This window comes from Narcine bancroftii, chromosome 8 (assembly GCF_036971445.1).
Source record: "Narcine bancroftii isolate sNarBan1 chromosome 8, sNarBan1.hap1, whole genome shotgun sequence".
Lineage (NCBI taxonomy): Eukaryota > Metazoa > Chordata > Chondrichthyes > Torpediniformes > Narcinidae > Narcine > Narcine bancroftii.
In genome coordinates, this window is record NC_091476.1 from 51,115,203 (window position 1) to 51,132,544 (window position 17,342).

A 17,342-nucleotide genomic window follows, 5' to 3' on the forward strand; every position below is an offset into this window, starting at 1 on the left:
GGAAAGTTCTGCCTGACTTCAGAATATAAACACCTGTCAATGAATTTGAGGCAATGACCTCAGTTCTATCTCAATGTCAAGCAGCCAAAAAATCAAAGCCCTCAGTGGGATGATGCTATCAAAAGTTGCTTTTATCAGGGAAAAATTTCATTCAACTTTTCCTTGATGAACACACTTCACCTCAACTGCTTGGGCAATTGAATCAAAATGGAAGGCATTCATAAAGGACAGGAATGAGGGTGCCAAGGTTCATTTACATTTATGACTTGCTCACACATTTTAAAAACTTAATTACTAAGGATCTAAAATAGATACAATAGGATATTCATGAAAGTTGGATTGATGTATTCTACAGTGTTTTCCCTTTTTAGAGTATACATCAATTTTATAAGGATCCTTACAACCAACAACTTTGACAGGGAAAATAAATGATCTTTTGTGTATTTTGACCATAAAAGTAAACAGTGTTCCTTATAAACACAATAGATGGCCCTGTAAAATCATTGGAAATAAGTAATTAGAGCTCTTTTCACTCCTGTACATTAAGAATATGTACATTTTTCTAGTGTTATCAAATGTTATGCTGTAGATATCTCTAACAAGCCCAGTGTTAAGGAAATGCAAATTGCTTCTCCTATCCTATGGAGCAAATTCTCTCCTATCGCCAGAAAGAACTGGTTCACTGTAGCCATAAGGCATCATGTTGAAACCATTTGAAGTCAAAATGCACATCAAATGATGAAACCCAAATCAATGATGATACTTTGGTTGCTGGCAATCCAATTTAAAAGTCTGGTTTAGAAACAGTGATCTATAAGGAGAAGCTTCAGGTCAGAGTCACTGCCCAAATGAAGACACCATTCATTCTGCACAAGTCACTGGCAGTGAGTCTTCATGGTCAAAAAAAATCTTCTCCATGGATCACAGAAAGAACACAAGACATGAGCAGAAATAGGCTATTCAGCCCATCAAGTCTGGCCCAATATAAAAGGGATATGTAGGTGGGTCTGTAGGCAGTCAAAAATTATCCTCAATCTGTGCATTCTGCATCAAATGATGGCTGCTGGAAAAAATCAGAATACAGGTGTCTTGATGGCACAGTTTGAGCGATTTCTCTGGTCTCAATTATCCAGCCAGATCAACTTCAGTGGGACATCTTGCTTTGGATATCTTATCCATCCTTCATTCCATTTGGAGTAGGCAGTTTGACCATGGCTATAAAGATGCCAGATTATCTTCTGTCCCGTTCCGAGGTTAAAATGACCATCATGAGACCAATGAATGCACCCATAGTAGAAGGTCCCATAGTCCATGGTACTTAATTGAATTTGAAGCAGTTAAATCCAGTGCAGGAAGCCCAAATGTATTCCACTCTGCATGGGGAAGCCATTATAAAGCAAATTTTGCAGGAGGAAAATTCTGAGTCCAGTGGCATCAGGGCTTTTTGTGTGGAGTTTGCACATTTGCTCTCTGGCTGTGTGGATTTCCCTTAGATGAGAGGAGAGGCCATACTGGATATAGTTCTGGATAATGAACCTGGTCAGGTTGCTGACCTCTCAGTGGGGGAGTATTTTGGTGAGTGACCACAACTCGCTTAGCTTCAGCATACCTATGGAAAAGGATAAAAATAGACAAGATGGGAAACTGCTTCACTGGGAAGAGATAATTATGAAGGGATGAGGCAGGAACTTTCAAGAGTAAATTGGAAACAGATGTTCAAGGATGAAAGCACAGAAGTAACATGGAGGAAGTTTAGGGGCCAATTGTTCTGGGTTCAGAATAGGTTTGTCTCACTGGGACAAAGAAAAAATGATAGGAAAAGGGAACTGTGGCTGACAAAACAGGTGAGGCAACTAGTCAAGAGGAAAAAGGAAGCAGATGTTAGATACAGGAAATAGGAAACAGGAAGAGCTTGTGAGAAGTATATGATAGCCAGGAAGGAGCTTAAGAAAAGACTTAGGAGAGGTCGAAGGGGGCACAAGAAGGCCTTGGCGTTTAGGATTAAGGAGAACCCCAAGGTGTTCTATGTGTATGTGAAGAACAGAAGGATGACAAGAATGAACATGGGGCCGCTAAAGGATAATGGAGGCTGGATGTCCTAAATGAATATTTTGCTTTAGTATTCACAAGAGAAAAAAAAACATTGATCAGGGTGAGGTCAAAATAAATCAGATCTGTGTTTTGGACAATGTGGAGATTAAGGAAGAGGAAGTGTTGGATCTTCTTAATAACATAAAGATTGATAAGTCCCTGGGGCCAGATGTGATACATCCCAGATTGCTGTGGGAAGTGAGAGAAGAGATAGCTGGGGCAGTAGCTATGATCTTTGAGTCCTCTTTGGCTGCACAAACCTCACAAACCTAATTGAGTTCTTTGAGGAGGTAACAAAAGAAATTGATGAGGGTAGAGCAGTAGATGTGGTGTACGTGGATTTTAGCATGGCATTTGACAAGGTCCCCCATGAGAGAGACTCATCCAGAAAGTCATGAGATCAGCAAAATCTTAGCTGTATAGATAAAAAAAAATTGGCTTGCAGGTAGAAAGCAGAGGGTAGTAGTGGAAGGAAAGTATTCTGCCTGGAGGTCTGTGACTAGTGGTTCTGGGACCCTTGCACTTGTGATTTTTTATAAATGATCTGGATGAAGAGGCGGAAGGATGGGTCAGTAAGTTTGCAGATGACATGAACCATACACCCCTCAAGGTCACTGCACAGGTTGATAGGATAGTTAAGAAGGCTCATGGGATGTTGGGCTTCATTAATAGGAGGAGTTCAGGAGCAAGAAGTCATGTTGCAACTCTACAAATCTTTGGTAAGACCACACTTAGGTCAGTTCTGGTTACCTTATTATAGAAGGATGTGGAAGGTGCAGAGGGATTTACCAGGATGTTACCTGGATTGGAAAACAAGTCTTATGAGGCAAGGTTAGCAGAGCTGGGACTTTTCTTTTTGGATCATAAAAAGATGAGAGGAGACTTGATTGAGGACTACAAGACTATGAGAGGCATAAATTGAGTGAACAGCCAGCACCCCTGTTTCCCAAAGCAGGAATAGCAAACATCATAGAACACATGTACAAAGTGAAGGGAAGGAAGTTTAGGGGAGACATCAGGGGAATGTTTTTAATGCAAAAAGTTTAGGTGTCTGAAATGCCTTGCCAGTGATGGTGGTGGAGGCTGAAACATTAGGGACATTTAAGAGACTCTTAGACAGGCATATGGATGAAAGAAAAATAGACAGTTATGGGATAGTGGGTTTAGTAATTTTTTTAAGGAATATATGGGTTGTCACAATATCGAGGGTGAAGGCCTTGTACTGGGCTGCAGTGTTCTATGTTCTATTGTTCCAGGTTCCTCCCAATCCCAAAGATATGAAGGCTGGGGGGGTGAGGGGGGGGGGTTAATTGGCTACTGATCACTTCCCAAGTGTGGGTGGCTGGTGAAAAAAAGCAGGAGTTTTCATGGGCACGTGTGAGAGATGTTATGGGGAAGTAATCAGATTGGGCTAAGATCTAGCATTGACTTGAGAGGTGAAGAGACATCCTTGCGCGTCATTAGAAATTAATAATTCATTGATTAGCACCTGCCTGAATCATCACTGAGGACTTCTCTTGAATTGGTCAGTATGATATCTCGCTTTTGATGACCTATTAGGTGTGCTCAACCTCTGATAATGTCATTCTAAGAACTCAAAGCCATGCCACTGAATCTCAAGCCAATACATACAGAGAGAGATGAATGATCTCAATGTATATTGGATGTATTGGATTTCCCTCCTAATTTATATCTTTTTCTCCTTCCCCATATGATGATCATTAGTGCCTCCAAAACCTGCCTATGGCCAGAACGTTAACTTGCAAGGGTGTAGACAGTCTCCAGAGACATTGATGATTGTTGCTTCATTATTTGCATTGTATTTGTCTGATGCTCCCATCACTAGTTTTGCCCTGCCTTAACCTTTGAAAAACTGATCACTGACAGGGGAAAAATGACACGTGGACATTAAACAGTCACACATTCACATTTTAAAAAGCAGTAAACATAGGCCTTTCCGACCCACAGCCATAGGACGAATACCTCAAACCAAGGTTTGAAATGAGTTACCAGATTGACAGTAGTGTGAATGCCTCAATATATTTAGTTTTGAGTCCCTCAGCCCCAATGACCTCATTGATTCTAGTTCCTCTAAATCTTTCCCAATTACTGAGTCAAGCAAATGAACAGAATGCTGAGAATTGGCTGTAATTCAAAAAAGCTCAGAAAATTTTTACAAAATTCATTATGGCCAATTATATTGATGCCATGGAATTTACAAGAGTTGACATCAGTCACTGAAGATGCCAGAAATGATTCTTATTGAATACATTTGAAACCTGTGGGAATCCTTAATAGAACTAAATGCTTACAAAGGATAAATCCACTGTTTTCCAAGGTCAATCAAGCGATAAAACAAAAGGAGAACATGTGGTTATTGCATATGATGAACCATTACAAACTAACCTCAAAAAAATTTGAGAGAAGCTTAGTTCAGTACAGATCCCTTTCCCATCCAAACTGCACTATAGTTGGAACCCAATACTGCCATGGTTTACAATAGAAACTCCTCAAGAATTATTTCCTTTATGGCACGTACTTTCTTTCTTCAGTATGGAGGTCAAACTGAACACAGTTCATGTGCAGGAACCTGTTTAATTGAGGAAAATATTCCTGCACTCCAAACCTATTGTGATTAAGGCCAATAGATCATTTCCTTCAGCTAATTCTTGGTGGTCCCATGGGTTTCATTATAGCAGCACTCAAATGCACAAAGGTAAATGTGAAACCAAGGTACAAGGAGATAGCCCTGACTTCATATGATCCAGTTTTCAGGATGTATGGTTTTTGAAAGACGGAAGGCAGTAAAGAATGCCAAAATATAAAAGGCATTGATTGGAAAATAAAATTCTTCTCATCATCAATTACTTTGTATACGATCAAGGAGCAACATCCTTTACAATTCATGAAGAACACCAGGTTGTGTCGGGAGGCTCAAATGCAAGTCACCACCTGAACTATGAAGTAGCTTCCAATATCTTCTGTTCTTGAGCAGAGAACAACAGTGGTTTTCCTGATGCTCCAGTAAGTGGAAAACTGTCCTTTATGACAAGAGATCGGCTACCAGTTAAAAGAATTAGGAGGCTTGACCTTGATGGCAAAGGAAACCAAGTACCCCTGTGTCCCCAGAGGTCATAATGTCATTAATGACCTTGTTATGGGCCCAGAGGTCCCAAAAACCTAGCAGTAATAGAAATTCTCCAAGACAAATGGAAAAGTTACTTTTAATTATCTCTAAACACGAAAACAGGATCAAACTTATTACTATTAACTTACTTAACCTTCTAATTCTAATTCTAAGCCCACGTGTATGTAATGTGTATATAAGTTCAGAAAAGTTCTTTTGAGATCTCACTCCTCCAAGTTCACTGGTTGCAGGCAATTCTTATACTGTGCACAGAATTTAACATTTATGAATTTCACTAGGCTTTGATGCAGGAAGGTTCTTGACGGTTTTCAGAGAGACATTTGTTGCTCATTGACACCCACAACTTATCCCTTCCGATCAGCCACTTCAGTGTCTTGCTGAAGAAGCTTACCTATCAGGGTTTTCCAGATGATAACCTCTTTCTTTCAGGTCATCACAGAGTTCCTCTTCTGTTTCCCTTCTTTCAAGAGAAACATTATACAGCCAGCCATGTCCTCTTGTAGGAACCACAAGGGTTTGACCAAGCTGAACCACAAACTCATAACAAGTCTTCAAAATATGGTTTTTCCACAAGCTTGCCAGCTTGTCATCATATTCCAGACCACACTGCTACTGCTGAACTATTGAACTGTAGAACTGAATTCTCTCTTTCTCTCTCTCTGAGAAAAACCACATGACCATCTTAGAACAGCCAACGGCATTCAGACAGCCTGTGGCACTGAACGTAATCTTCTGACCTTGTTCATCTGTTGCTTTCCAAAACAATAATTAATTACTCCACAGCATGTCCAATTAACACCTACTTGTGAAGTCCTTATGGGCATTCTTCAAAGCTTTTGCAAAGGCACCTGGAGCCTGGACTGTCTGGCTTGAGCAGAGCTCTGGCATTTTAAATGAGATCTGTTTTGAAGTGTTTGTATGTGACCTACACTAAAAAAACCTGCCATAATTGATCTCCTTTTAAAACATAAAATATAATATACAATATAAAATATTATACAATATAAAATAACATAATCCACAATCTCCTGAGTCATCGTACAATAGAAAAGTCAATTTAGGAGTATGGCTTCCTGTACCCTAGCTGGTCATCTCTGAAGTGTCTTTGATGACAGCCTTGGAGCTCGAGCTCCCTACCCAATAGGATCATTGAAGAAAATAGCCTTTCACTGACAGTAGCACTAAACAGAAGTGCATTCAAAATCATCTTTTAATCATTGGTGTTCTGCAACAGCTCACAGAAAGCTTGAACAAAATGCACAAATGCCTCTTTCAACTAAATTGCTGCATAAAATGCTGAAACATGGAACAACCAACTGTTCCGATCAAGAACAATGCAAATCCAATTTCTCAAACCAATGCTCAAAACAGTCATTTCATGTGGACTGCTTTCAATCTTTGCACCTGCCACATGTTAAAGAGTATTCCTGGAATTCTTTTGCTTTAGGAAGTGCACTATTTAATTGTCCTTCAGACAGAAAAAAAAACACTGTAGCATTCCACTGTGGAAAACAATAATGTTCAAAAGTGTTGCATTGGAAAAAGACAGCGTTGCACAGAGAAAGGAAATGCCACATGAAAATTTCCAGACACCACTTTTTCTTCAGACAGCATTCTAGAAAGATCCCTTGTCTTAACTGATACATGGCATATTAAATACCATGGATGCTATTGGTGCTGCCCAAAAGGAGTATTCCTGCTACTGTCAGTGAAAGGCTATTTTCAGAGGTATTTCTTCAATGATCCTATTGGGTAGGGAGCTCGAGCTCCAAGGCAGTCATCAAAGATACTTCAGACATGACCAGTGAGGGTACAGGAAGCCATACTCCTAAATTGACTTTTCTATTGTATAATGACTCAGGAGATTGTGGATTATGTTATATCACAGGCATTTTCTCATCGTCGAGAAAATCTACATGGAATGCTGCCATCACAGAGCAGCAGCATTTTCTCACTGCTGCCATGAAGAATGAGGTCAAGCCACAAGAATCCTACCACCATGTTCAGGAACAGTTGCTACCTTTCACCATCAGACTCAATAACAAACCCAAGCAGAGTCTCATTTAAGGACATTATTTATTATTGAATATTTATTTTCTGTAATACACTGTTTGCTTGCACTTCCTTTTTGTCTACATTTCTCTCTTTTGTACATGTATCTTTTCTCGAGTACATTTGATCGCCCGACCGATAAGTAGAAATTCTGCCTAGTCTGTGGGAAAAGACTCTCAGGATTATTAAAGGTACTCCCCAACTTATGACCATAATTAGGACTGAAGGATCAATCATATCTTGAAATGGCTGTAAGTCAGAATTTTGCCCCCGCGTGTGGAGTTCCGAAGTCTTAAACAAACTTTTAATCAAATAATTTTTTTCATCGTAGATTTGACAATAACAACTTAAAGCTTCCTGAATGTGTTCATCAACCATGGAAAATTTTTGCACATTCTAGTCCAAACTTACATTATTAGCCAACGTCCTGGGGTCCGTAGGCTGGGTGCAGGATTTTGATTACTGTGCACATATGTGAGTCTTCGGTTGGCACATGTGCAACTCTTTGGTTAGAGCATGCACAGTGAGTTTGCATACTGGAGTTCGGTTGGCAAGATTTAAGTACCCTGATGATATTGAATTTGTACGCTTAACACATATACCAACCGAAGTTTGTTCAAAATAATTTTTTTTTACATCAATTATATTTGACTCCACAAAAATTAAATAGATTAAATCCTGACATATCAGATATATTTTTTGCGTTCAACTTGGCAAATGTCCTAAAATTAGACATTTTTGATGAGGGGTAGGTCATTTTTTGGAATGAATCACAGGGGTCAAATTCACACAAGATCTGATGTTATTTTTGTTGAGTAACATTGAGGCTACAAGGCCAAAATTAAAATTAATTGTCGATCAAAAACTTAATTTGTGTTAATTGCTTTAGCAGTTTCTCAGAAATGAATAGCAATATCATGGAAGTCAGAAATAGATTGAGGTATGGAAAGATGGCAAGCAGAACTTTGCAGCTGTATACCATTAGAGATGATTACTTATAATCTGCGAGATAAATATCATGTTTTAAAAAAAAATATGGCACTCATATTTTAAAAATTTTGGTTTGAATGTTTAATAGGCTCTCTGAAGACCTCACTTCTTGGTAACCTCCAATAGACTTTATTGTATAAATGATTTATTTTCTTGGCATTCTGCAGTTTTTCTTTCTTCTTTTTTTAAAATCTTTTTTTGGGGTTGGGAGGTTGGAGGGTGGGATGATATATAAATTTTTTAAATAATTTCTGGAATTGAATGTAACAACTATTATTGTGGTTTAAAATTCATAAATAAAATATTTTTAAAAACATGCCAACTGAACTCCAATATGCAAACTCACTGCTCAAGTGTCAACCAAAAACTTGTGCATGCACAAAGGAATCAAGATGGCTGTGCCCAGCCTTAGGACCCTGGGATCCCAACTAACAAGGTAAGTATGCGCATTTTGGCTCTTACTTGTTATAGTTCATCAATACAACATAAACTGCATAAATTTTATATATATTTTTTTAAATTAAGTCATACACATGGATGGATGTAAGTTGCACAGGTTGCAAGTCGGCGAGTACCTGTATATAATGCCATGTATGGCGTCTAAAAATAAATCTAAATTTTGAAATTCTTGAACTTTGATAATGAACTATCAGAGTTCCCAAGCAATGATGGTTGAGTGATTTGTAAATTTTGTGTTGGGATAGTACTTGAGTTTCTTGATGGTCCAAGTCGTTCGCTGTTAGACCTAGTTGTGACTCAGCCATAAAATTTATTTGCCTGCTCTGCAGTTTAATATTGTCATGAGTAGAATATATATGAGTTTTTAACCTCTAGAGTGCACTAAGTAATATCTGAGAACTCAAGGTGTGTTTTGTTAATAGAGGTGTAGGGAAGCAGACGACAATTTTTTTTTAAAACAAGATATTGATTCAATGGCTGCAGGAGGCAAGCATGAATGTTGGTGGGTGAACTTGCAGGTCACTTCCCATATATGTATTCACTCACTATCTATTTCCCTCTCTCTCTCTACATGTTGATTCAAGATTCAATTATTATTATAGTAATAAAACAGTGTCCTATTACATGAAATTTCTTTTGCCCACTGCAAGGCAGACAGATTCGCCACCGGCACGAATTGCCTAAGCACCTCTTACAGTCAGAGAGAGAGAGAAAAGCAAAAGGGAGATCCCCAGAGTAATCGAGTGTCTGTAGATTTATCTCCAGCACTTCTGCAGTCCCATCAGTCACACAGAGTCCAGTCCATACCATTGGCAACCTGAGCTCCAGGTCCAAACCTCCAACATGGTCAGGAATCCTTCAGCACCTCACCGCATCCCAGTTCCGATACCTGGTACCCTTCCAGTTAGCTTGAGTCAGTCTCTAACAGTCCACAGCCTGGCGCGTCTCCCTACAGCAGTCTCCAGCAGCCAACAGCTTCTATGGATTCCTCACCTTGAGTCACCAGCAGCCTGCCTCATGCACTGGTCCCTCAGCCACAGAGCCCTATCATTGGTCTGCCGCCGTGGTCACCTTCCCCTCGGGTTGTCTCCTCCGCTTCTCCTTCTCAGACAGTGTGTGATCTTCCCGTCCTCTGTTGCCCTGCTTCAGTCCTCCGCTTCCTCAGAATCTGCAGCCCCCCATGGCTGTTGTCAATTAATAGGCACCGCCATCTTGGGCGCAGACCCATGGTCGTGTGATTTCAACTAAAACCACCAGAGCCGACAGCAGTCAACCGGGTGGCTAGAACCTGAGGGAGTGCTGCATCTCCGGTCCCTCGCTCCCCATGGGTCTGCACCAGCAGCAGCGCTGCGTCTACAGCAGCTCCAGCAGCGCCACCATCTTACTGACTTGCATGTATGCTCAGCCTCGGCATTGGACAGATCCACAAGATTCAAAATTAGCTTAAGGAGAAAAGAAAAGCCATTATGGAGATGATGACATGCAATTGTTTTGGTGTCATCACCATTTTTGGCAGTGGTAATTTAAAATTATACAAAATTCCAATCTGATCTTGCTCTGGCACTGTGCCCATTCAATTCCTGAATTAAGTTAAATTGAGGTGAACCTTGGACCAAAAGAAGCAATTTCCAACACATGCTATAAAAGTTTTAACCTTGCCTTGCAGCTTATCCACTGCTTGATGGAACATTAAAATTCAAATTATTTGACTGGCAGAGTGATTTAGTTATAATGTGGCTGATAGGTCAGAAATACCTCCAGCCTTCAACTGAAAAATAGAGCAACAGGGCAGAATTGAAAATAGGCTCTAACCATATTCTTGGTCAACAACTTCCACCAGTTCCATCACTGAAATAATACATCCCATCAATGTACAGTAGGTTTGGGGAATTTTATTGAGGCAATATTAAGCATCATTACTTTAAATAGAAATTCACCTTGACATTGTGCATTTTGATCCATGACGACCAAAAATGATCTGTTCCACATCGTGATTAAATTGGGAATATGATTTCACAAACACAGTGTGCTTCAGTTCCATCTATTACCAACTGACAAGTTTTAAAATGTGTATCAACATACTGTCCAGTTTGCAAATTTAATGTCACACCTATACAGTATTATTTATGACTTTAATAAAAGTCTCTGCAAATGTGAAGACAGTTGTTGCTTTCCCTCTAAATTACAGATATTCCCATGTGCTAGGTCATCCCAGTTGTACTTCTCATTTAGAACACAAAATGAAATGAAGAAATTAGTTGATGTAAGCAGAATTGCCATAATTACCTCAGAAACACAAAGATCAAGTCAAGCATGGCCCAGTTACATGGAAAGTGATAGACTGCAGCCTCAAAGCACCAGAAGCAAACATTGACGTTATAATAATTTCAGGGAGCTTAAAAAGGTTGACAGAGTATTTCATAAACACATTGGAAATAATTTTATTTATCTGATTACCTATTAGCTTAATGAAAATGGGATAGTCTGAGTATCCAGGAATAGAGAGTTTTCCAATTTTTGATTCCGTTAAGCAGAAATACAAAGTAATAAATATTAATTTGTCACTGATAAAAAAATTAGGATTAAATGGCATACCTGTAATACTGCAGAACTATGGGTATTGCTGGTGAAGAAGCGAGTATTGCCCGTCTTTGAAGACTGCAAATGGGTTGTCACACCCATGTCGCCACTTGCCAAGGACACTTTCAGGTGAGGATCTTCCTCTTCAACTAAAGATCTAAAAAAAATACACACATATATATATATATATAGATAGATAGATAAAATGCAGAAAATAATTCAATGGGATTGAATTAAATTCCTCCATACTACAGATAGCAGTAAAACAATCTAACCACTATTTCAACAACTCATCATTTACACTTTTCCATGATTCAGCTCAAAAAGGTTACTGCATTATGTGTAAATCATAAAGTATGTACATTAAGCAAGTCTTTTTCCAATTATTGCAAAATAATGTTCACAGTAGCTGGAATGATGTGTTGAGAATAAAGGCAAGACAGATGATTTGTACCAAAAGACTTTAGGTAATTAGCCATAAAGAAAACTGCTGAATAGAGAATTTATCCAGCTCAAAAGGACTGAAAAGGAAAATAAAATCTTATAAAATTGAACTCATTTTTAACTTCTCTCTGATAAACAATGAATTCAGTTCAGAGATGTGTAAACTAAGGTTTTATACCTGTTTACTGTTTATGAGGTCATTGCAATCTGCCAGACACAGACTTACCTTCTTTCAGTTTTGAGAACTTAGAGAGGTTTGAAAGCTTCCCTTACAGGGAAAGCTTGAACACCATAAGTTTTGAATTAACAAGATTTCCAAATGCAGTTAAATAACTTGCCAAATTAGAAAATTGGACATTTTTGCTCAATCAATGGTATTATTTGGAAAGGTTAGATTTACTACTTCCTGAACAAAGGAAATGACTCTCCAGTATAAAAGAACAATAAACCAGCCTCACCCAAAAACTGACAATGAATCTGAGTTGTTTAAATGAACATACAAAAAATAATGGTGTAATTTTATATTCAATTATAAATAGCTGAAGATATGAATGACGAGTTAACCAATTTCACTAGCATTTGCAGAATCTCTGAAAAACTAGTACAGTGGTCCCCCCTTATCTACAGTTTCAGTGACCCCCCCCCCCCCCACCCAATCAACTGTGGAATGGAAAATTCCAGAAATAAACAATTCATACATTTTAAATTGTGCGCCATTCTGAGTAGCATGATGAAATCTTGTGCCATCCACTCAGGGCGTGAATGATCCCTTTGTCCAGTGTATCCACGCTGTATGGTATACCTACCTGGCTGTGTGCTTAAAGTCTGTGCTGAGGTCTTCACGGACATTTTCAATCTGACCCTGGCCCAGGCTGTTGTTCCCATGAGTTTCAAGATTGCCACCATCGTGTCAGTGCTGAAGCATCCCACCACCATGAGTTTGAATGACTTCTGTCCAGCTGCACTCAGCCCCATCATGCAAAGTGCTTTGAGAGATTGGTTTTATCACATTCAAAGCTCTGCCCATCATGTTGGACTCTCATCAATTTACCTACTGTACCAACAAGGTCGACTGAGGATGCCATTTCTCCAGCATTTCACTGCCTTGACCCACTTTAGTTCAGCATTCAATACTGTGATACCCTCCAAACTGTTTGGAAAACTTTGTCAGCTTGGTATCAGCTCATCTCTCTGTAATGGGATCTTGTACTTTCTGACTAAGATTCCAATCTGTTAAGTGAGGCAATTTCTTCCCTTCCATTCTCACCTTGAACACTGTGAATTGTACCCTCTCCTGTATTTCCTTTTCACCTATAACTGTGTTCCTGTCCATGGTTCTAATACCATAATCAAGTTTGCAGATGACAGCATGGTGGTTGCCCTGATCAAAACGGCGCAGCAGCGACTTTGTTTTCTGTGGACCATGAAGAAAGTACACCTCTGTCCCAGGATATTGATGAATTTTTACTGCTGTACCATTGAGAGCATACTTACCTGTGGAATCTCAGTGCGGTATGGCAATTGTCTTATATCAGACTGTAAAGCACTTCAGTGGGTGGTGAAAACTGCCCAGCAGATTCTCGACATCCAATTGCCCACCATTGAGAACATCCATCAGGAATGCATCTGGGTAAGGCGAAGAGTATCATCAAGGATGCACCTCACCCTAACTATGGACTTTTTAATCTTCTCCCATCCGATTGGTGCTACAGGAGCCTTCGCTCTCAAACCAGCAGTCTCAAGAAGAGCTTTTTCCCCCTCAAGGCTCTGACCCTGTTGAACTCTAAATCACAGCACTGAGAGCACTCACATTGTACTGTCAGTACTTTTATAATTGTTGCTTGATGTATGCGCTTGTTTTTATTCTCACATAGTTAATTGTATTTTTATATAGTACTTTTTTTTAAACTCCTGGTTGGATGCTAATTTGTATTTCATTGGCTTTGTATTTTACTTGATCAATGACAATAAAATTGAATTTAATCTCATCTGTACATAGGTATGTCTGTATGTACACGAAAAAACATAATATACATAGGATTCAGAACTCTCTGCAGTTTCAGGCATCTGCTGGGAGTCTTGGAACATATCTCCTGCTGATAAGAGGCGACTACTATATATTGGAAGCCATCCAATTAATTTACTTTCCCAGCTCTTTCCCATGGTTCTTTTACATAGTCATTGAGAGGTAAAGGCAGAAAACAGGCAATTTAGCACATTAAGTCTATGACAGTCATCAAGTACCCATTCTTACACTAATCCTACCCTAACTCACTCTTACTCCACACATTCCCATCAATTTTCCGGATTCCCTTGAACCGTATCCATTTCAAGCAGCGTACTTCAGACCACAATTTTCCTGATACCCTTGAACCGTATCCGTTTCAAGCAGCGCACTTCAAAACTGGATTTATCAAAAAAAGACGCACAACAGACAATATTTGTAAATTTATTAACTTAATTCATGCAGTAGAAGGAAATAAAGCACCGGCAGTAGCAGTTGCTTTAGACGCAGAGAAGGCCTTCGACAGAGTAGAATGGAATTACTTGTTCAAAGTATTGCAAAAATTCAGTTTACCGGAGAAGTATATTAATTGGATTAAAGCATTATATAAGGGACCGTTAGCGAAAGTGACAGTAAATGGACATGTATCAAAGCAATTTAACTTAAGCAGGTCAACGCAGCAGGGATGCCCACTATCACCATTATTGTTTGCGCTAGCTATAGAACCACTAGCAGAATCGATAAGAAGAGATAATAATATAAAAGGAATAAAAATAAAAGACAGGGAATATAAAATCAGTCTGTTTGCGGATGATGTGATAGTGTACTTAACAGAACCAGAACTATCAATAAAAGAACTATATAAGAAATTGAAGGAATATGGAGAAGTGTCGGGATACAAGATAAACGTAAATAAAAGTGAAGCAATGCCTATGAATAACGCGGATTTCTCAAAATTTAAGGAGGAATCCCCATTCAGATGGCAAACGCAGGCAATAAGATACCTAGGTGTGCAAATAAACAAAAATCTAGGCCAATTATATAAACTCAATTACAATCCACTAATGAAAAAATTACAGGACGATTTAGAGCATTGGAAAGAGCTACCACTAACACTGATAGGAAGGATAAACTGTATTAAAATGAACATTTTTCCAAGGATACTATACTTATTTCAGGCATTGCCAATACAACTGACAGAAAAATTCTTCAAAGAGTTAAAGAAAATAATAAGGAGATTTTTATGGAGAGGGGGGAAACCGAGGATAGCACTAGATAAATTAACAGAATGGTATAAACAAGGAGGCTTACAATTGCCAAACTTCAAAAATTATTATAGAGCCGCACAATTAAGGTGCCTATCAGATTTTTATCAAACAAGGGAAAAACCAGACTGGACGAGACTAGAATTAGATAAAATAGGGGAAAAGATACCTGAACACATATTATATAAATGGGACGAAAAATTGGTACAACATAGAACTTCTCCAGTATTACACCATCTCCTCAATATATGGAAGAAGATTCATGTAGAAAGAAATAAAATAAATTACCAAATACCAAAACTAATATTGACGCAAAATAAGCTACTCCCTTTTACAATAGACAACCTTGCCTTTAGAAAATGGGAAAAAAAAGGGATTAAAAGAATAGAAAATTGTTTTTCAGGAAGTAGATTCTTATCCTTTGAACAAATGAGAGATAAGTACAATATAACTGGAGATTCTTTGGCTTGGCTTCGCGGACGAAGATTTATGGAGGGGGTAAAAAGTCCACGTCAGCTGCAGGCTCGTTTGTGGCTGACCAGTCCGATGCGGGACAGGCAGACACGATTGCGGCGGTTGCAAGGGAAAATTGGTTGGTTGGGGTTGGGTGTTGGGTTTTTCCTCCTTTGCCTTTTGTCAGTGAGGTGGGCTCTGCGGTCTTCTTCAAAGGAGGCTGCTGCCCGCCAAACTGTGAGGCGCCAAGATGCACGGTTTGAGGCGTTATCAGCCCACTGGCGGTGGTCAATGTGGCAGGCACCAAGAGATTTCTTTAGGCAGTCCTTGTACCTTTTCTTTGGTGCACCTCTGTCACGGTGGCCAGTGGAGAGCTCGCCATATAATACGATCTTGGGAAGGCGATGGTCCTCCATTCTGGAGACGTGACCCATCCAGCGCAGCTGGATCTTCAGCAGCGTGGACTCGATGCTGTCGACCTCTGCCATCTCGAGTACCTCGACGTTAGGGGTGTGAGCGCTCCAATGGATGTTGAGGATGGAGCGGAGACAACGCTGGTGGAAGCGTTCTAGGAGCCGTAGGTGGTGCCGGTAGAGGACCCATGATTCGGAGCCGAACAGGAGTGTGGGTCTGACAACGGCTCTGTATACGCTTATCTTTGTGAGGTTTTTCAGTTGGTTGTTTTTCCAGACTCTTTTGTGTAGTCTTCCAAAGGCGCTATTTGCCTTGGCGAGTCTACACACTCTACTGGTCTGGCAAGCCTTCGGATGAACGACGCCTATCTGGTGTAGGCTTCATGGTCAAGAGCTTCATTGCCTCCAAACTCGAAAACCTTCCGACAGGCCTCTTGGACCGAATCATGTCCATGCGACTCCCACTTCAAAACAAGCGTCACATCACCCTCATCAGTGTCTATGCTCCAACCCTCCAGGCGGAACCAGCAGAAAAGAACAAGTTCTACACCGACCTGCGCAACCTCATCCAACGTACCCCTACAGCCGACAAGGTTGTCATCCTGGGCGACTTCAACGCTCGTGTCGGCAAAGACTCAGAAACCTGGCCAGGAATCCTGGGCAAGCATGGCGTCGGCAAGTGCAACGACAATGGGCGCCTCCTGTTGGAGCTCTGCGCAGAACAGCGGCTTGTCATTACAAACACCCTTTTTCAGCAGAGGGACAGCCTTAAGACCACCTGGATGCATCCCCGATCCAAACACTGGCACCTCCTGGACTACATCCTGGTGCGAGAAAGTGACAAACAAGATGTGCTCCACACCAGGGTCATGCCTAGCGCGGAATGCCACACTGACCACCGGCTGGTTCGCTGCAAGCTCAACCTTCACTTCAAGCCAAAGCCCAGGAACAATAAAGCCCCCAGAAAGAGGTTCAATGTTGGAAAACTGCAGTCAGACGAAGCGAGAGGAAACTTCCAGGCAAACCTCAAAGCAAAGCTCGACGTTGCAACCCGCCTCACGGACCCGTCCCCTGAAACCCTCTGGGATCAGTTGAAGACTACCATACTGCAATCCACTGAAGAGGTACTGGGCTTCTCCTCCAGGAAAAACAAGGACTGGTTTGACGAAAACAGCCAGGAAATCCAGGAGCTGCTGGCAAAGAAGCGAGCTGCCCACCATAACTGGAGATACAGCGCTGGCATATTACCAACTGAGATCCTACTTGAAAGATAAATTAGGAAGCAACTTGAGTTTACCAGAGGGAAGTAACCTTGAATATGTGATTACAGATACAATGTTAATCAAAAGATTTATAAAAAATATGTATATTAAACTGCAAGAAAAGGAGAATGAGGAAACAAATGGTAAAACTAAACAAAAATGGGAACAAGATTTAAATAT

The 17,342-nt window shown here is 40.1% G+C and overlaps 1 protein-coding gene across 12 annotated transcripts in view; it reads right to left on the minus strand.

Moving 5' to 3' along the window:
• klhl13 (kelch-like family member 13) overlaps positions 1-17,342 on the minus strand; it is a 182,973-nt gene that overhangs the window by 36,804 nt on the left and 128,827 nt on the right. For all 12 annotated transcript variants that reach the window (XM_069893676.1, XM_069893679.1, XM_069893677.1 and 9 more), the window contains one exon: positions 11,336-11,477. In XM_069893676.1, coding sequence (XP_069749777.1) covers positions 11,336-11,477 — 142 coding nt within the window. The remainder of the gene's footprint in view (positions 1-11,335; positions 11,478-17,342) is intronic.